The following is a 22137-nucleotide window of genomic DNA, read 5'->3' on the forward strand; positions in this document are numbered from 1 at the left end:
TGACTAAGTACGACACTGCTCTGGGAATCCAAAGTGAACTAAAACAGAACAGAGTCCACAAACAGGCTCTAGCAAATATGGATGTGTGAGGATATGACCGTGTAGAATCACAATCAACTGGGAAAGAAAAGTCTTAATAACGATGTTGCATTAATTGTTTTACCCACATAGAAAAAAATTCTCACCTTACACTATAAAAAATAAATTCCAGATAATTTCAAGATTTGACATTCAAAATTCCTCTAAAACTGTAAGAAAAAGGGAGATTGTTGTATAACCTCATGGTTAAGAGAAGTTTTCTTAAAGATAAACACCAAAAACAAGATAATTTGGTTTGTCTCAAAAATGTAAAATAAGCACCAGGCATGGTGGCTCACACCTATAATCCTGGCACTCTGGGAAGCCGAGGGGAAAGGGTCCCTGGAAGTCAAGAGTATGAGACCAACCTGAGCAAGAGCAAGACCCCATCTCTACTAAAACAGAAAAATTAGCCAGGTGTAGCAGTGTGAGCCTATAGTCCCAGCTACGTGGGAGGCCGAGGCAGGAGGATCCTTGAGCCCAGGAGTTTGAGGTTGCTGTGAACTACAATGATTCCACCATACTGTAACAAATTGGAAGATATTTGCAATGTATATAAAAGTGGGAGAACTAGTATTCAGAATAGTCAAATTACTCTTGCAACTCACTAAGAAAAAACCAAATAGCTTGAAGGAAAAACAGAAGACCATGACTATGTAATAGTGATTCACCAGTGAAGAAATATCAGAATTGTTTATATATACACTATAGAAAAAATGCTCAGACTCATCAGCAATCACAAAAAAGCCTATGAAAATAATGAAGTATTTTTCACTGATCAGATTGAGCAGTAAACTAGTTAAGACAGCATCACTTGTTGACAAAGATGTGGAAAACAGCAACTGTGAACACTGGGAGCAGGGCTGGCTCCTTTGAAACCTGGAGATGTACATCTTTTGACATAGCAGAGGGAGTGATGCAAAAGACTGTTCTCTGTAGTGTCGTGTCTATAAGAAAATACTGACTATACCTACATGCATCCTGATAGAAAAATAAAATGTGCAGTGTTTATTCAACAGAATACAGTGTTTATAATTAACTAGATATATGCATATTAACAGAGCCCCAGACATAATAAGCAAAAATAAAGAATACACATGGCTTGATATTTATGTGCATTTTTACAAGACCAAACAATACCATTTCTTTACAGATACCTGGTGAAAACGTAAAGAGTATACACACACTCCCCACACACAGATTCAGTGCCATGGTCACCTCTGCAGAAGAACAGGACTGTGAGGACTGGTTAAAAGGAATTCTACTTATATCTAAATATTGTTTCTTTTTTAAAAAAATAAGAAAGATTCCCTCTGTATGGTGGGAACATACAGTGGGATATTTATTGTTTGTCCTTTGCAGTTATTTTTCAAGTCTTTTACAGTATATGTCCCTGGTGCTCAAATGCATGCAGTGTTTCGATACTGGTAGAAAAGTGGCAGTGTTGGACAGGCTGAACACAGCACGATACTGAACTTTACATACGATTTATATTGTGACTATCTGCGACTTCAGCCTTCACTGGCCACCTTAGCATTAATCCTCTTAGGAGCTGCACTCACACAACTTCAACACGGTAACTTAAAGCAACTACATGTAAAATGCTTTATCTAGGTAAGAATTTTTGAAGGAAGGATCTTACCTATAAAATTAAGTTAACCCAAATCCCTCTCTTCCAGTGCCATCTAGTGGAAGGAAGAGGCAGCTTCATCTGCACCTCCCACAAAACAAGCACAGACGCGGCCCGAGCACCGCTCTCCTCGGTTACTGCATAGTGTACTATTAACTGTTTACTCTTTAAAGCCTTCTTCAAATTGGAAATTCTTTAGCCCATAGGTTAGATAAAAAGTGGATATTTCTCTTCATTCTCTTAGTCAAACTTTTGTTTCCCCTTTGGGCTTTCTTGGTTTCCACTGACTTGTCTTTGGAGGGATTGCTTAGATAAAAGACTGCTCTTTTCTATTCTGCTCAAAGATTCCTTCTTTAATGTTTTTTAATCAAGTAATATTTTAACTTCTTTCCCCAGACATTATCTGCATTCATCCACATTTCCATATTTCAAGGCCTCCAGAACAGCAAATTCCAACAGCTGATTTATATGTAAAGCATTTCAGTGCCACTTTACTTTACATTAACTTATGGCAGCAATCACTTTTAGTTAACATAACACATAGTCATCATAAATATGTAGTGGTAATTATAATAAAATTATAATATCTTACAGGATGAGACGGAAAGAACAGAATTTTACCAACCATCAATAAAATAAGCTAGACTTTTCAGAAAATAAAGGAAACGATCAACATAAAAAAGGGGGGAAAAGGCATAGTAACAAACTTATTAATCCCCCACTTGCAATACTGAGTTCTGTCATCCATGTATAATCCAGAGCTATAACTGAGTACGGTGGGAAATTACTCTGAAAAACACCAACTGTACTCAGACAAAATAATTCTAAATGGTTTTCCATTAAAGTTTTACGTGGCTTTGATTCCACTTGAACTTTACAATTGGCTTTTAACAGTTTCCAAATCAGCGCTAGCATAGAACATAAGTAAATAAGGCCAAAGGGACTCCCTTCAGAGGCTCAAAATTCTTAGATTTTGTTGCAGGTTTAAACTTAGTGAGTTTCAGCCACTGCACTTAGATGGTCCTGTAGGTTCATGCAAATACACTGAATTGTTGGTTTAAATTCTCTTCCTTCCTCAAAGTTTATGATAAAGAGACTAATCCCCGTATTGGGACTGACAGATGCAAGTTCGGATTTGCTCACAGTTGCTGGTAAGGAACACATGAGGTCAGTCAGAAAGTAACCAAACAGGCTTCTCATGTAGGCACCGTGACTCACAACTAAGACACTGGCTACTAATCCTTGAGCACCGCTCTCTGAATTAAATTCAGAGCCACGTTTTTTTCCTAGAGTGAATACTTCTGCCAAAGAAGTTTCCAAACAGTTGCTTGAAGCTCCCTGGGAAAACTGCTCTTTTTGACCTGCTTCTTTCAGAATTAGCTGGCAAAGAAATCCAAAAAAGTCTTTCCCCCGCATTTTCACCTGTAAGGAAAGAAATACCAGGTGAAATAACCTGATGGCAATGATTTCCTTAAAACGTAACTGCCTGAATTTTTTTCAAATATGCCAACATAAATAGCACAAGGGCAGATACTCATCAGCACTTCTATTCATGCACTCAGCAGTTAACAGGCATCAGCAAGTACCCACAATATTTCTAGAACTACAGAACCACATGGGGAACAAAAGATGAGTAAGGTACACCACAGTTCCCAAGTCTTGACTTCAAAGCACTTGCAGTCTAGTTAGGCAAATCTGCAAAGTAAACCGGACCCCATAACGTAGCACTGACCCAGAACCACACCTGGCTCTGCTGTGTAGCTGGAATACAATAGCAACAAATCTTCCCCCTTCTTAAAAAGCAATATAAACTCTTTACAAGAAAATTTTGAAAAGAAAGAATGAAGGGGAAAAAACCCACCAATAACGCAAATCAAAGCACAACATTCCACAGAAATATGGTATGATGTCAGCATACCATCAGCATGGTATGATGTCACTCGGAAAGCTGAAGAGGAAGCAGAGGCTTGAAGATTTCATGGTTTGAATTATTTTGCCTCTTGGGTGACTTCCCTACCGTTCCATTTGAACACCACTCCCACTACTAACCCCACTGCTTCACACTCCAACATTTTTCTAGAATTACTGTCTAATAACACATTTCCTTAAATCCACTAGCAGTAACAACAACCAACTTAACAATAAATGAGAAGGAATACTTTAAAAAGGAAAAGAGAAATGGCATATGCAGAACTATTTAATTAACCAAGCAATTTTTTAAACTGGTTAGCTAACATTCAGAAACATCTCATTTATAAAAAGAGCATGACTTGGGTCATCTGACCCTGGCAGTGCTGCACACCTCGTCTAAGGTCTCTCCTCCGGGTGGTGTGAATGCAGGGCACTCTTCTCCAGCTGCTTTGGCCATGGCCCTCAGCTCACTCAGTGCCTTGCCTTCTGCAACCCCGTATTTCTGCAAGGGTCCAAGAGATAAGAGTGCCTCAAGTAACTTTGTAATACTGGTACATTTACAACATATTTGTAATAACAATCCAATTTGTAACAGTCACCCCAGGAAAAAGCTTAGTTTCCTCCACTTAGATTACCATACCTCCACTGAACTGATAATGGAAATGTACTCAGTAGAGGGCCATGAACCTCAAAAACCACCATAGCTCACTGAAACCTCAAACTCTTGGGCTCAAGTGAAAGTGATTAATCCTCTTGCCTCAGTCCTGGCCTCAATCCCATGTAGCTGGGACTACAGATGCACACCACCATACCCAGCTAATTTTTCTATTTTTTGTAGAGATGGGGTCTCAAAATGTTGCTTAGGCTGGTCCCAAACTCCTGGCCTCAAGTGATTCTTCTACTTAGGCCTTCCCCAAGTGCTAGGATTATAGGTGTAAGCCCTCGCACCTGGCCCATTCTCACAGCCAATAATTTGGCTAGTTCAGTAATTAGCAAAGTTCAAATTCAAACCCAGATCTTGTGACTTCAAAGCTCTCAGTTTTCTAGAGTCATTAAGATTGAGCTCAAGCAAGGGACACATACATCACAAAAGAAATACAAATGGCCCAGAAACATGAGCAATCAACTTTGTCAGAAATCGATAAATAAAAATACGGCACCGTTCTTAAGTTATTAAAAATTGAAAGATCAAAGAGACATTAATAAAATCAAGGGTTGGTGTGAAAAAACAAAATTTTCTCCTAGATTATTTATGAGATTATAAATTGAGATGGCTTTTCTAGAAGGCAATTTACTAATGTGGATAAAGTCTTAAAAAATGTGCATACTCCACAGTGTCCATTTCTAGAAATGTATTCAATAGGTCTAAAAAGAATTAAATGCAAGATGTTTATTTTAACAGTATTTACATCAGTGGGAAATCTAGTTACAACTTAGATGTCCATTAGTAGTAGCTGGTTTACATAAATTATGCAATATCCATAATTTTCACTTTTATTTAAACTCTTCCATATTTTCTTTTATAATTTAAGATGCTTATCTCACAATTTTAATAATTAAATACGATGCTACAGATAAAGTATGTAACAGTGACTGTCACATTCTTAATATACGTTTGCTGAGTCCAAATCCTTAGCAGGAATGGATTTAATGTCTAGTCATGTGATCAGCTTGGGTGGCTTGCCGATAATTTATGGTAAAGAATAGTATGTAAATAAGTTACTTACCCTTTCTCGAAGTCTCAAATCATACTTCACTGTCAGATCTTTACAAAATTTGCTTTTCTCCAAAATGCCATACATGGTCTGAAAATCAAAAAAGACAACTGTTTCTTTTCTTATAAAAACAATCACCCTTCACACTGAAACCCATTGAATAAAAAAGAACTAGCAATAATTTTCCTTTGTAAAAACTGCCTCTTTTCTATACGTCTTATCCTTTTGTCTCTTCATGCCTGATTTTGATATTTTCTTCTATCTTCTATTTCAGAGGTCAGCGAACTACAGCCCATAGGCCAAATCCAGACCTTTATTGGCTTTTGTCAATAAAGTATTTTATTAGAACACAGCCACACCATTTACAAATGTACTGCCTATGGCTGCTTTCCCACAGCAGAGCTGGAAGGTTGTGACACAGACCATATACACCATAAAACCTAAATACTTATTATTTGGCTCTTTACAAAAAATGTATACTAACCTCTGTTCTAGCTCCTTAAATCTCCATTCAGATGCATCTAAATCGCTGTTAAGACCATCCACTAAGCCTTAATTTCAATTATATTTTTAATTCTAGAATTTGCATTTGGTTCTTGTTTATAATTTATTATTTACAGTTCTCTGCTAAAATTCTCAATGTCATCTTCCACTCAGTATAAAATGGTGATTTTAAGTCTATGTCTGATAACACTAGCTATCAGATAACTCCTGTGGCTGTTTTTATTGTCTTGTCTTTATGCTCATTTTTGATCATGTTTCCGTCTCTCAAGTTATGTCTGGCTGTTTTTGCTTGACAAGAGATGCTATTTTTGCAAAATTACAGAAATACTTTAAGTTCACATTCTGCCTATTTTTACTCCCCTCCTCACAAATTATAATCATTGTTTTATATACGTTGTCAATATTTCTTCATATTTACCCATAACTTTACCAATGTTTTTGCTCACTATTCTTTTCTGAAACAGACTTTCCTTCTTGAATTTTTTTTTCAATTATCAAGTTAGTTTAATAACCTATTGTCTAAAACATCTTCATTTCCCCTACACTCTAGTAAAGGTTTTGCTGGGTATAAAACTCTAGGCCAATCCTCAGTATTTCTCAGCACATTAAATAAATTATTATTGATAGTGACAAATTTGTTGACAGCCTAACTATTGGTCTTTAGTAGATGAAGTATGTCCTCCTTATTCTTTAGATTCTTGCCATTTTGCTATGATAAATGCAAATGAGGATTTCTTTTTATGCATGCTAATTGGGATTGTTACACTTTGGGGATCTGAAGATTTGTCTTTCAACGATTCTCTAAGAGAATCAACTGTGACCTCTTTGAGTGGTGCCTCTTCCCTATTCTCTCTGCTATCTCCTTCAGGAAGACATCAGAACTTTTCATCATGCTCCTCATGTCTTTTAAACTCTCATATTTCAAATCTCTCACACTGTGCTACATTTAGGTTATTAACTTGTAAGTTAATGGTCACTTCAACTGTGTGTAATCTATAATTTTGTACATTCATTGAGGCTTTTGGTTTTATGCTTTGTAACTTTTTCCATATTTTAAATCAATTTCATTACGATACAATTTACAATGACAAAATACTCCTAAGTACACAATTCACTGAAATTTGACAAATGTATATGCCTATCTGAGTACCACCGAAATCAAAATACAGAATTCCATTACTCCAAAAGATTCCTTTATGCCCATGCCAGTAAACCTCTCCCCCTCCTCGTCCCAAGCAACCACCAATCTACTTTGTGTAACTAACCACAGGGTAGTCTTTTCTAGAGTTTCATATAAAAGGAATCATGCAGTATGGGCTCTTTGGTGTCTGGCTTCTCCTGCTTAGCATAATGTTTCTGAGTCTCATCTCAGCTGACACATCAGTGATTCAGTCTGCACTGCTGAGTTGTATTCTGTTGTGTGATTATGCCACGGCTCACTTATCCACTCACCTGCTGATGAACTCATAGGTTGTTTTGGCTATTATAAAAATAAAGCTGCTATCAAACAACTGTGTACAAGTCTTTGTGTGGACATATATTCTTATTTGTCTTGGATGAATTTCTGCAACTGAAATTGCTGGATGACCTTGTAAATATATGCTTAACTATCAATCTATTTCCCAAAGTAGCTGGTTCTTTATATTCTAATCAGCACATCCTTTTATATTTTTAATTTTAGCCATTCAAATGTGTGTTCAGCAGTATGGGAATATTTCACTGCAGTTTTAATTTGCATTTCTGTGATGTTCAAGGCTGTTTGAGCACTTTTCACCTTTTTACCAGCCTTCCGTAAGTCTTCTTTTGTCAGGTATCTGGTCAAATTCAAATCTTCTGCTCACTTTAAAGTGGGCTATTTGTTTAATCACTGAGTTAAAAAACTTATGCACATAAACACTTTGTCGAATATATATACATACTCATTGATGACATAAGTTATAGATATAATACACTTATTTATAATGTTCTTCCAATCTGTGGCTTGCTTTTTCAATTTCTTAATCCTTCAAAGACCAGAAAATTTTGATTTGGATAAAATCCAATTTATCAAACTTTTCTTTTATAGTTCATGTTTTGTTCTAAGAAATCTTTGGCTAACCCAAGGTCATAAGACCTTTCTCCTGTGTTTTTCCAAAGAATTATGTATGTATTATATATATACATATACATATAGCTTTTAGATTTGTTTTATAATCCATTTCAAGTTAGTTTTTCTGTAGTGTGAAATAAGGGTCAAAGGTCATGTTTCATATAGCTATCCCATGTTTCATCATTGCTATTTATAAGACTATCTTTGCTCCACTGAGTTACTTTGGTACCTTCTTCAAAATTTAATTGACAAATAAATAAATAAATAAAATAACAACTGACTATATAACTGTGGGTCTATTTCTGTTCCCTCAACTTTTGCATAAAAATAAAAATAAATTCTTTACTTCACCCTAATTTTTTAAACATATTTTCGCTGGGTCTAGATTTGGAAAATTCTTAGTCATTATCTCTTCAAGAACATTTTCTAACTCTTCATGTTCACCCCACTGCCACTTCTCCTTTTTGTGTTTGGGAAGCCAACTACCATCACTAGGTTGCTTGATATTGTCCCACATTTCACTCAGACTCTTTCTTTTTCCCGTTTTAGACTTCTGGGTTTTTTTCATAGCTAATTTTAGAATTTCTATTGCTGTGTCTTCACATTCACTGACCTCTTCTTCTAAGTGCCTCATCAACGCCTATCTTACAAAATTTCCATTTTAGAATATTGTATTTTTCATCTCTAAATCAATTTGGTTCTTTTTAAGGGAAAAAATGTTTTTTAATCTTTCATTTCTCTCATCATTTTCCTCTAAGATTAGTTTAGCCTTTCCTTTAAGGTGTGACCCTTCTGAAATCTCTACTATATGTTGTATGTATTCAACAAAATCTCTCCACTTTGGCTGGCGAGAAATCAAAGGATTCCCTTCCCTGTGTGAGGAATCCGCTTACCTCTCTCCAGCAAGTATTCTCTACCCTGAATTGGTGTTTTACCTGGCCTCTCACAGTTTCACTTTTTATACATGTACAGATTAATAGTCCACCAAAGATGTAAAGGAGTTCTTCTAGAGTTCTTTCTCTGTCCATCACGCTTACGAACCTTAGTTATATATTTAAGTTAACCTCCTAAAATTCCAAACTTTGTCTCCTCACCACACTGAGACCACTGAGCTCTTTCTGGCTTCCCCTACCTGAGTCTCAAAAACTATATTCCTCTGTTCCATTTCATTCGAGTATCTCAGGTTCACAGTGCTCAGTTCACATCCAAGGTCTGAAAACAGTTCTTTCAGACCACATTATGTCACGTTTTCTAGTGGTTTATGGGAAGAGGTAAAATGCCAGCCCTTTTATTCTCTCTCTTTCTATTGAGTTTTCAGAAGTTGATTTGGTTCTTTTCTAAATCTATGGGGTCATTTCTATAGTAATCTGTTCCCTAAAGATATTTCTAACAAGTCTTCTCTTCCTTTATAGTAACATAGTGGGAATTTTTGGTTTATCTGTTTGTTTGTTTTACTGTATCTGGTAATTCTAATTCCTAATGTCTTTGTGGTTTAATTTCTCCTGTCTGTTGTTTCTGCTGGCTCACTCTCATGATACCTTATTTGTATTCTTGTTAGATTTTTTGTGTGTGTGTGAGCTACTCTAATTTAAAAATTACAAACAAAAACAAATCTGGAGGTACCATATTACCAGACTTCAGGATATGCTATAAGGCTATAGGGATCAAAACATCACCTTACTACCAAAAAACAGAGACATAAATCTATGGAATAGAATAGAGAACCTAGAGATGAACACGTATCACCATCTGATCTTTGATAAACCAAATAAAAGCATACACTGGGAAAAAGAATCCCTATTTAATACATGGTACTGGAGGAACTAGGTAGTCACATGTAAAAGACTGAAACTGGACCCGCACCTCTCATCACTTACAAAAATTGACTCATGCTGGATAAAAGATTCAAATATAAGACACGAAACAATGAAAACCCTAGAAGAAAGTGTGGGAAAAATACTTGACAATTGGCCTAGTAAAAGATTTAACAAAGAAGAACCCAGTGGCAAATGAAGTGACACCAAAAATAAATAAGTGGGACATGATCAAGATAAAAAGCTTTTGCACAGCTAAGGGCACAACAGCTAAAGCAAACTGACAGACTTCAGAATGGGAGAAGATGTTTACATGTTACAAATCTGACAAAGGGCTGATAACTCGAATCTACAGAGAACTCAAACTAATCAATAAGAAAAGAACATTCACCAGTGGGAAGAGACATAAAAAGATCCTTCTCCGGAGAAGACAGGCATATGTCTATTTTCCTATTTATAGGCATATCTCTATTTTCCTATTTTCATATACAGGAAAAAATGCTCATTGTCCCTAATCATTAGAGAAATACAAATCAAAACCACCTTGAGACACCACCTAACCCCAGTGAGAATAGCCCACATCACCAAATCCCAGGGCTGTAGATGCTGGCAAGGGTATGAAGAGAAGGGAACACTTTTATACCACTGGTAGGACTGCAAATTTACATAGCCTCTATGAAAAGAAGCATAGCAAATCCTCAAAGAGCTAAAAGTAGACCTTCCATTTGATCCTATAATCCCATTGCTAAGTATCTACCCAGAAGTAAAAAAAATCACTGTACCATAGAACATTTGCACTAGAATGTTTATTAGAGCTCAATTCACCAAGATGTGGAACCAACCCAAGGGCGTATCAATCTATGAATGGATTAACAAACTGTGGTATATGTATACCAAGGAATACCATTCAGCCATAAAAAAGATGGAGACTATATCTTTTGCATTTACCTGGATTGAGCTGAAGAACATTCTCCTTAGTAAAGTATCACAAGAATCAAAAAGCAAATATTCAGTGTATCCAATACTAATATGAAACTAGTAGGTGAAAACTGCACATACAAGAGAAAAATTATGAATTAAACTCAAGGGGCGAAGGGAGAAGGGAGGTGGGAGAGGGAAGGAGGAAGGGGGTTTGGTGTGCTCTCACCTAATGGGCACAATGTAAGGGTATATGGCACAACTGCTAGGTGACAGGCTCAACTACAACTTGGACTTTACCTATCAAATGCAAACAATGTAACTGAATCGTTTGTATCTTCATATAAATCTGAAATAAAAAACAAACAAACAAAAAACAATGCAAAATGAAAAGAAAAAAAGTTCAGTTAGAGGATAATGGGGTTTAGGGGTGATGTTTGTTTGTGATTTAATTCCCCACAGACACTGGTAGATTTTTCAAGATTGCACAGTCGTTGAGACTTTTGACCCATGAGCCTTGACCCTGACTCTAAACTTACCTGCTTTGTTCTCGTGAGGTCACTGGAGAAAGCATGAGTAAATTTTACGTTTCTCAGAAATACACCAGTAGCAGCTGCTTGTTTAAATCCAGTTTCTGACAGAGGTTCATCTACTCCTTGTCCTGTGGTATGAAGAAAAGGCACAATAACATTCACTTGGAAGAGGTAACAATTTTGAACTTGTATATGCCTATAAAATAGCTTCAACCCATATAAAAGCAAAATCTGTACATAAAACATTTGTAGAATTTCAAGTATTAAAGGATAAACAAAGTACTACAGTAAGAAATTCAAGCTGTCCCACTCAAAAATTAAATTAGGTTAAACATGCAAATTAGTAAATTTAAAAAATTAGCCCAGTATATAAGATTTAAAAACAAATTCAGGATGGTTATTTGGTACATAGCTCCAATCCCAACAATTACAGAAAACATATTTTTCTTAAACATATAGTGGAAAAATTATAAAAACTGACCATGTTCAGAAATTTCAAAGACGTATTATCAAATAAACCATAGTGTAACAATACCAAGTAATTAAGTTAGAAGTCAATTAAAATACTTGGTACTGAATGCTTATGAAATCACCACATATAAGAATTGTGGGTATGCAATAAAAATGGTATTTAGAAATACATAAGGCTAAAAAAAAAAAAAAAAGAAATACATAAGGCTTAAAAGCTTAAAAAACAAAATAACTTCAAGAACTAAGCATCTACTTACAAGGTCAGGAAGAAAACACAACACAAACCTAAAAATGAGTGTAAACACAAAGACTTTTGTGTTCCAGCTTCTTATAAAATAAGACAAATGAGCAATAGCAAAGGACAGGTGGTAAGGGCCTTCAGTGCAAAGGGTGACTTAGATGGCACACATGCCTAAAATAAAAGGTTCACTTAAGCATCAGACCAGTTAGTCTCCAGAAAAACAAGTCAGGCACACCAGGCGTGAAAATCAGTAAATCTCAGAAGTCCCTAACCAAAAAAAGCAAAACTAAATGCTTTTACAATCACAGCACATAAATAGTGTGTCTAGCCAAAAGTTCACCCAAGATATTCTTAAAAAGCTAGACTGGCTGGATCACAGGGCAATTAAAAGATTTGAGTCCAAGTTAACAGAACAAGGGAGAAGAATCTCTTCAGAAAAAATAACCTCATGTGAAAATAGGAGTTCTCTTTTTAAACCTCTTCTTTATTACTACTAAAATTAAAAGAACTATCTTAGCAGCCAGTATACTTCATGTATCCAAATATGAAATCATTTTAAATTCAGACAGTTATATTTTAAGACACTGAGACCCAATATAGTTCTTTAATCAGCTGACCAGGCCACTTTGAAGCCATACATAAGGGATAATCTGGAGAAATGTTATTTACATCCAGTTCACTTACACAAGGTTTGTTTCTCTTGGTTGCCAACTGCTCTGATCATACATGAGACGTTATGAAAATTTTGAGATGCACAAAAATCAAGAAACATAAAATCCCTGTGGATGGAAACAAATGAAGCCCTCCCAGCCACAGTGATAAACCAAGCAAGCTGAAACTTGCACAGCTGAGGCTTGGCAGCCATAGCACAGAGGTTATGACACCAGCGAAATACACCAAGGCTGGCGGGTTCAAACCCAGCCCAGGTCATTGAAACAACAATGACAACTGAAACAAAAAAATAGTCACGTGTTGTGGTGGGCACCTGTAGTCCCAGCTACTTGGCTGAGGCAAGGGAATCACTTAAGCCCAAGAGTTGGAGGTTGTTCTGAGCTGTGACGCCACGGTACTCTATTGAGGGCGACATAGTGAGATGCTGTTTCAAAAAAAAGAAAAAGAAACTTGCACAGGTGAATCAGAAAGAGCACTGTTGACTGTGTTTCTCAGAAGTGAAACGACAGACCGTAACACAGTCTGTCTCAAAACTTTCGTAGACCACATATTTCTATGGTTATGTTGGGTTAAGTCTACAATCCCAATCCACAACAGAGTGCTGCTCCCAGCCCTCTCTCAAATCCAATTAACTCTTGCATCACACTAGGGAGAGAGCTAAAATAACATTCAGATTATACCAACCTTGAAGTATTTTCACCTTGTTAAGTCTTGTTTCTCCACTAAAATGGAAAGAGGAGGAAAAACCTTATTACCAAATTGATATTTTGAGAGCAGAAAAAATATCAACAATGAAGGGTAATGAGATTCATAAAGATATCATATAAATCAAGTAACATACTTCATAATCTAACCTATAAAATACAATTTATCCTCAACTAATTTTGGCAATTGTCTCCTCTAATGAGGAGCTACGCGTTTCAAACTGCCCCAAATTAAAATGTCTAGATCAGAAATCACTCCCAAGTGAACTGCAGGTGGAAAATCCTACTAAAAATCGAAATACTGTGCATATCCTATTTTAGTCAAATAACCTTGTTAAATATATTGATGAAAACTACCTTCACAGGCAGCAGAACCAAAGCACGAATGTCAGTCCATTCAGGCTGCGCTAAATGAGCAAGTGGAAGGGAATCAGATGAACCAGGAAGGAGGAGCACAGACCTCAGAATCCCCTGCCCCCTTCTCCTGGTTCCTAGGTCTTCTCAAGCTGCTGTTTTATAGTACTAACAACTATCCTGCAGACCAATTGCATGATGAACTGAAGTTTGGGTACTACACTTTCAAAAATTAACAAAACAACCCAAAACAATCTGATGCCAACAGAAGGGTGAAAAGACTGCAAACCTTTTTCACGAAACACTGGGGGCGACTGAGGCTGGAGGGGGAAGGAAGTACCCAGGCAGACTGGACAACAGAGTAGACTCACAAAAATTCAATCATCAAATACATGGAAAGGAGAAGCAAGGAGAACCCAGTTGAAATTTTTTGTGCTCCAATTAAAAGCTGACTGAACCAAACCTAGGGATATCCACCAGGCACTAGAACTGCCAGGCCATGAGCATGCAGATACTCAGCGTTACTTAGGTAATGCCAAAGCGGTTACACCAATCTGTCCCAGCACCTCTCAGTGTGGGGAGCCATCTGCACCAAGCCTCAGTAATGTAAGTTTTCAATCTGTGCCCATAGTACCTGAACAATTCATCTCACTTTGATTTTAACTTGTGTTTCTGTGGTTACAATGGAGTATGATGGCTTCTTTGTTTTTAAGTGAAGCATTAGTTTAAAATAATAATAATAATCTCACATGGGATTGACTCAGATCAAGAAAGAAACTCCATCACAAACCTTGAAGTCAGAATCACAAATTTCACAAACTTAAGTCTTTGCCTAGAACCTTCCTTCTTGTTTATAAAAACAATTGTTGGCCAACCACTGCCTAGACTGATGGTTTTCAAACTAAAGTGTACATCGGAATCACCTGGTATACTTATTAAAACAGATTTCTGGGCCTGGTTAACATATTCCCATTCTTTAAGATCCAAAGTCTGGCTGTTTTAGGTAGTCTTCTCTCCCTGTGCTGTTCCCCATCTACCTACTTCGGTCAAGTGCCCCAACTCTGTGCTCCATTTTACCCTGGCACTACCGACAAAAGTTATTGTCCACGTGCTATTATAACTGACTTTTTAGTTTTATGTCTACCCTGGCTCCAGTTCCTTAAAGGAACAGCAAGAGACTCTATCTACCTTACCATGCTCAGTACCTGGAGAAAATCCTGGAAATAAGAGAACTTTTGTGAGTGTACTTTAGCTACAGAGGCCCATCTGAAAATAACTATCAAAATAACAAATGTGTTTACCCTTTTATCCAATAAACCCATTACTGGGAATACCTATATTCACTTATATTTAAAATATTTGCTACAGTAATATTTCTAATAGCAACAGACGATAAACAACCAAATGTCCACTAAGAGACAATTTCCTTAACTACGGCCAAAAGAATCATTTGTTAATGATCACATTAACAAATAAACAATGGTATAGCTTCCTAATAGAGTAATATATAAATGTGTTCTTTAAAAGAAAAAGAGGCTGTATGTGAAGATAAGGAAAGATCACCAAGAAATATGATCAAGTAGAAAAAAGCAAGGTGCAAAAAATATAAGAAGAATGCTACTTTTGTATTAAAGAGGAAAATAATAAACATTTGGATCTGCACAAAGGAACCCTGGAATGATAGACATAAAACACGGCCACCTCTGGAGTAGAGTAAAAGGAACAGGGAGACTGGGGAGGATTTTTATTTCTAATATGTGGCTATGTTAGCTTAAAAAATAAATGCGTAGGCTCAGCACCTATAGCTCAGCAGCTAGGGCTCCAGCCACATATGCCAAGGCTGGCGGGTTCAAACCTGCCTGGGCCTGCCAAACAACAATGATGACAAATAAAAATACAAACAAAAAATAGCCGGGCGTTGTGACGGGCACCTGTAGTCCCAGCTACAAGGGAGGCTGAGGCAAGAGAATCACTAAAGCCCAAGAGTTTGAGGTTGCTGTGAGCTGTGACACCACAGCACTCTACCAAGGGCAACATAGTGAGACACTGTCTCAAAAAAATAAAAATAAAAATAAATAAATGTGTAATAGAATTTACAGAAGTATTTATGCCTTGGTAAAAAACACGACCACTGATTTGCCATTATTATCACTGTTGTTAATATTAATAAAAGATTTTCTTAGGGTGGTGCCTGTGGCTCAAAGGAGTAAGGCACCGGCCCCACATGCTGGAGGTGGCGGGTTCAAACCCAGCCCCGGCCAAAAAAAAAAAAAAGATTTTCTACACTCCAAAATTCACTTAGAATCTTACAAAATGGATACAAAAGAGAACATTACACTCTACCATTCAGACTGATAAAGCAGCAGCCTAACGGGGAACCTGTCATTTCTAATCTAGAAAAGTTTTCATGTGTTAGATTCGCATCTTGTCTCAGCCTCACAATCTTGCTGAGACCAAGAATAAAAGAACTGCTGTTTAAATACATAAGTAACATCTTCTTGTGACAGTGGCTTTGTAGCAGTTAAATCTGTATAAAGCTGCCTCCATGTGTAGCAAGGTGAACCCTAACTTAATATGCAAATAAACCACAACCTAATTTGAGAATATATTCTTATAATAAGAAAACAAGCCTCAGCCAATCATAGCAGCTCACCTTTCAGCCAATTATGGGCTGCAAAGTGCTCAAACATGTCCAAATAAGGCAAGCACAGAGCTGTACCCACTCAGGCTATTTCTGCATTCACTTCCTTTTTCTGTCTATAAATACTGCCTGCCCACTTTGCCAGGTGAGCCCGCTTGTGCTGCCCAACTCATGGATTTTATGTCTTTACTCAAACTCTGCTAAGTTTAATTTGTCTAAAGTTTTTCTTTTAATACAGCCAATTCAATTTCCAGCAGAAGCCAAAGAAGTGCCCTCATTTATATATTTAAAATCAGCAGGGCAAGGTGGCTCACACCTATTAATCCCTTTGGGTGACTGCTTGAGGCCAGCAGTTCCACATCATCCTGAGCAATATACCAATACCTCATCTCTACAAAAAAATAGAAAAATTAACTGGGTGTGGTGTCAGGCACCTGTAGTCCCAGCCACTTGGGAGGCCGAGACAAGAAGATCACTTGAGCACTGGAGTAGAAAGCTATAAATGTAGCCAGCTATAACTGCCACTGCACTCTAGCCTGAGTAACAAAGCAAAACTTGTCTCTTTTTTTAAAAAAAAGGGGGTGGGGTGGGGTGTAGACAGGGGTGATGAGAATTAACAGTTTTGCTACCCAAAAAAGTCATGTAATAGACACCAAAAAGTTCAGGTCTTTACAAATCACACAAATTCAGCAGAGATGATTGCTTTTTGTACATGTGCTGAAAAGATTAATTCAGGATTTGAATTTAATCCCAATAGCTGATTTGATCACAAATTTAGAGTTCAAAAAACATTAGACTGTCAAAAGATTATTTTTATCAAAAATGGAATCCCAGTAATCCGATAGCTTTATAAAGGTATGTCCCACCATCTAACAATTTTCAGTGAACGGAGAAAAATAGCTGTGATGTGATGCAGGATTCCATTTTACTATAAGCTGATAGAGACTACTGCAGACATGATAATATTATTAACAATGACTGGCATTCACTCGTGGTTCTAACAGGCATATCTGCCTTCGAATCACTTTATAAATATTATAGAGTAGGAATCCAAAAATAGAATTTTTTCCCGAAATCTTTAATAAATATTTAATATCACAGCTTTTATCAGCTTTATGGAGAGGTTTATATAAATCCTTGAAAGTATTTGATTTGTTTTGGACGTGAGAAAGGAAAGTAGCTGGCTAAAATAGTTTTACTATTAATCTACTTCCCTTAACCAAGTTTGACTTCTGATATCAGCCGAAAAGGTGGAGGGAGCTGAAAGGTCAGAAGGATATATTTTAAAAGAGTCAAGAATAACACCACTCATTTTCAAAATCTGCAGTGTGATCCACTTCCAAAACAGAAAGCCCGACTCTGCAGGAATCCAAATGCTTATGCCAAGTTGTCTTATGACCAGCCATTTATAAGCCCTACAAAAATGCATCATTCATTTTGTAGGTTACCGCACTGTTCTTCACTTAAAAGATGTATTTTATTTTTTGTTAGTCTGGATTCGTATTTTGGAGCATTCCTTTAAAAATCACGCAGAAAGCTTAATTTGCCTATTAGGTCCTTTTAAGAAATTCAAATTTAGCAGATAATAGTCAGCTTGCCACAAAAGGTAGACAAATCACGGGAAATTAGTATACACTTGAGGCTAGTTTTCAAAGCAGATATTCTTTAGTGTACATGAAAGACTTTCACTAGATGGTTTGGGAGGGAAAAAACTTGTAAGATACTCAATTCATGATATATCTGTGTTTAAATACAGATTAGTCCTAGTTGCATAGGCTCTCCCCAATTGATCAACCTCATACCCAGGAAACAAGTATCACACTAACTTAACACTTCCATATATCTCCATAAAAGGATTAAATTACAGATGTTCTAATATTATTTTGCTTGCTTCATTAGTATCCAGAAAAATGATTAGCATTACAAAAGCAAGTAAGAGGTACAGTAAGAAAAACAAATCAGTTTTGCCATAAGTAATTTTACTAATTCCTCACCTTTAAGTCATTAAATGTAAATTAGATTTAGTTTACAAAAAAATATTTTGGCTCGGCACCCATAACTCAGTGGTTAGGGTACGAGCCACATATACTGGGGCCAGTGGGTTTGAACCCAGCCTGGGCCTGCTAAACAACGATGACAACTACAACAAAAAAATAGTCAGGCAATGTGGCGGGCACCTTAAGTCTCAGCTACCTGAGAGGTTGAGGCAAGAGAATCACTTAAGCCCCAGAGTTTGAGGTTGCTATGTGCTGTGACACCACGGCACTCTAAAAAGGATAACAAAAAACATAAAACAATTTAAAGTTTTGAGAGCTGGTTAAAATGAAAGTGAAATGGATAGTTTTGCAGGTGACAAACTGCAACACCTACAAATAACATTTCAAGGAACCAGGGCCATTGATAGTGTTTTGTATGTAGGTGAAGATAATGCCAACCTACCTATGCTAGAGTTTTCAACAACGCTGTGCCATAAGATAATAATGATGATACACTTGCGTTTTGAAATCTTGGGCATTCTATTCCAAAAATAACACACACTGGCAGTTTCAATTAAAAGTATGATGAAGAAAGATAAACACACAGTAACAGCACAGGGCTCAAAAGATTTTGCTGGACTTATAGAAACTGCTTTAAAGTTTTCTCCCATTATCTGAACAGGTAAAATTATCCAATTCTTTGAAGTCATTAAATTTAATTGTGGTGATTCTATTTGAAATGATTTTCTTTCCTAAAAGAATCACCATTTTTTAGTTTTGATAGCTCTAAAGGCAAGAAGAAGGATGGTTCAGACAGGAAAGCAGCAAACCACAGCCCTACTGGTTATTTCAACACTCTCACTCCATTTTCCTACATTCTAAAACAGAACAAAACAAACTATTCTTATCACTTCCCACAATTATATTAAGAGAATAAAAAGCAGCCTTGAGCTCATGCCTATAATCCCAGCACTTTGGGAGGCAAAGGTAGTTGAACTGCTTGAGCCCAAGAGTTTGAGACCAGCCTGGGCAACAGAAGGGAGACTCAGTCTCCACAAAAAAATAAAAATAAAAAAATTATCTGTGCACGGTGGTATGCACCTACAAGCCCACCTACTTGTGAGGCAGAGGCAGAAGAACTATGTGAATGCAGGAGTTTGAGGTTGCAGTGAGCTATGATCTGGTCACTGCACTCTAGCCTAGGCAATAGAGCAAGATTCTGCCTCAAAAAAATAAATAGAGAAGCCTCAGAAATGGCTGGTGATATTCAAATAAGTTACAAATATTAGGTTTGACACATTAAAAAGAAGGCAAAAAGCAGTGTGAGAGGTTAAGTTGTGTTGGTTCAAATCCTACCTCCTCAACTTGCCATGTGACTTTTAGCAAGTTACATGACCACTCTATCTCAACTGCCTTACCTGCAAACTGAGGATATCAGTCCTTATCTCACAACAGTGCCTGGCATATAGTCACACTTACTAGGACTTATTTTCTTAAATGATACCTATGAGGGCCTCCACAATCAAGCCTTGTTAAACTGCAGGAAAAGAATAAAATACATGTTTTTATTACTGTTGTCTATTACAAATCTAAATAGGAATCATTTTACTTTTCAAGGGATGCCTTAACCCACATTTCCTCCAACTTCTGAGTTTCAGTTAAATGTCTGACACCGTGCTGGCTGGGATGGACATCCAGGAAGTGCTCTAAGGCTAGAAGAAAGAACTCTCAGGACTCTAGTTCCTGTTCTGCTACCAATTAGCTGTATACCTTCAGTCAGTCAAGAATTCTCCCAAAGCATTCTAAAAAACGGAGAGAGGTTGAGAGAAAAGAGGATGCAACTAGATTTCTAATTTACTTGTTAAAAATCCTGTGAATCCTAAAAGCAGAATTTCAGATGATTCCCAAGATTATCTTCCTATAAAAGAAGCAGAGGACAGAAAAGATAGCAGTTAAAAGTCACCTTGACAAGGGTAAATCATATTAGTGCCCATTGTAAATTCCATGAAAGCAGAATTGGTATCATATTTATCCGTATGATCCACATTTACCTGTATGATCCAAAACACTGGCACATAGTAGCTACTGAAAATGCTGGTCTGATAAACTATACATCATATTTGGGAAACAACTGAGTTCTTACTAAAGCTGCCCTTACAAAAAATACCCATACAAATTATTTTATCTTCAGGGATATTTGTCCCCTCTGTTGTACCATGCACCTTACTTTTCCTCCTTTTAATGCTCACAATAATCCAGTGAGATAGGCATTATCATTACCTTCATTTTGTATATCAGGAAACAGGTCAAAAAGTCGGTTACTTAATTGAAAACCCAGGCTATCTAGCTCCTAGCTGTAGTCCGGAATCCAAGCCAGCTCTATACTAATTGAAAAATCTCTACTCTTCCCACTCTGAATTTCTCCTCAACACTTGGCAAGTATGTGTTGAGGAGGAGAAAGATAAAAGACATAAAGTCATATCAGCATTCAGCTCTACGTAATCAGTTATGATAATAAAACATTTGTTCGGTGGGATGCGGTCTGGTGAGCCCAGGCTGAAGCCCTTCCTTTTTTCCTCTCCTGGAACTGTAACCTCGCGGGAGAAGAAATAAACCTTAAACAGACACCAGTGAGACTGACTGCCTGAGGAAACAAGGGGGAACAGCAAAGACGGAGAGAGGGGAGAGCGGAACTTCAGCTATGGACCAGCAATTCTGTAAACTCTGAGCATCTGCTGGGGAGCAAAAATAGTGCACGGAGAGCTCTGGAGACATGGTTGTTTTTCTTCAGTTTGTGCTCTGCACTAGGCTAGGAACCTTGATCAATTTACTCCTCTGGAACTCACTTTCTTTATCTGAAACACGGTACTGATGATATCTAAGACCCGCCGTCCTCACTAGCGGCTGTTGGGGTCGACACGCGATAGCCCAACGAAAGCGCCCTGAAAATAGCCTCTTCCAAGCCGACCCTCCGAGAGTCGAACCGGCGGGGACCGGAGGTGATGACAGATGAATGTTCCTTTCACTCCGAAACATACTCAACCGAGAGGAGAGAAGAGAAAAAAGAAGAGAGGAGGGGAGGAGAGGGAAGATAAAAGGAGGCAACCTGCGACAGTGATACTCACTGCCGGACAACGGTTAGAGCGAAGCGAGTCATCTTCCTGCGGCCGCCTCGGGAGCCTGCGCCGGCGCCCAGCAGCGCCGCTTCTCTTTGGAATCACCTCCCCCACACTACTTCCGCTAAGCTGCCGGCCGGCTTTGTCGCCATAGGTCGAAGAAGCCATGTGCGTCACCTCCCGAAGGCCAATCAAGACGGCGGAAGGCCGACAGGTCGGAGGAGACTGGGGGCAATGAAGCCTCACCCAGGACTAGGGCGCATGCGCTCCAGCGCGCTGGCCTGTGATTGGCGCACCGCAGGTGCGTTCGGGCCCCGCCCCCTCAATCTGTTCTAGGATTCTAGCCGGAACGAGTTTGTAGCCTGCGGACTTAGGGTAGATAAGAAAGCTGGTGTTCTGATTTGCGGTTGATCCGATTTGAAGTTAGAGTGCAGCCAATAGTCTCATAGCTGGCCAATGGATGCCTGGATACCTCACAGGTGCACAGCGCCAAACTGTCTTCTTTGACGTTTAGCGATTAATCATTCACCTTGGGGAAGTAGAGGCGGCAAGATCTGTATTTATAGACTTAGACCTACCCGGTTTTAGTCCCAACTCCGCTTTGACAAAGACTCGTTCCTTGACCAAACTTTAGATAGGCTCTTTAGAGCTGCCTTCTAAACTAGGCCTCATCCTGAGCCCCGTTTTACCAAAGAATATTGTTAAGCTAGTTCATCAAGCGTCCCCTCACCCTTGACCCTCAGTCAAGCTCTCCTCCGACAGCCTTGATA

General features: G+C 37.9%; 1 protein-coding gene across 1 annotated transcript; it reads right to left on the reverse strand.

Annotated features, from left to right (window-relative positions):
• Positions 1-1111: 1111 nt before the first annotated feature.
• Positions 1112-21449, reverse strand: TIGAR (TP53 induced glycolysis regulatory phosphatase). Its single transcript, XM_003796425.3, has 6 exons — positions 21377-21449; positions 13261-13298; positions 11199-11320; positions 5347-5424; positions 4011-4121; positions 1112-3130 (listed from the first exon to the last, which is right to left on the reverse strand). Exons 1-6 carry the CDS (start codon positions 21406-21408, stop codon positions 2699-2701), a joined length of 813 nt encoding a protein of 270 aa, XP_003796473.1. The 5' UTR covers positions 21409-21449; the 3' UTR covers positions 1112-2698.
• Between the last annotated feature and the right edge of the window lie 688 nt (positions 21450-22137).

Source organism: Otolemur garnettii, unplaced genomic scaffold (genome assembly GCF_000181295.1).
Source record: "Otolemur garnettii isolate 467f Iridium unplaced genomic scaffold, OtoGar3 scaffold00104, whole genome shotgun sequence".
Lineage (NCBI taxonomy): Eukaryota > Metazoa > Chordata > Mammalia > Primates > Galagidae > Otolemur > Otolemur garnettii.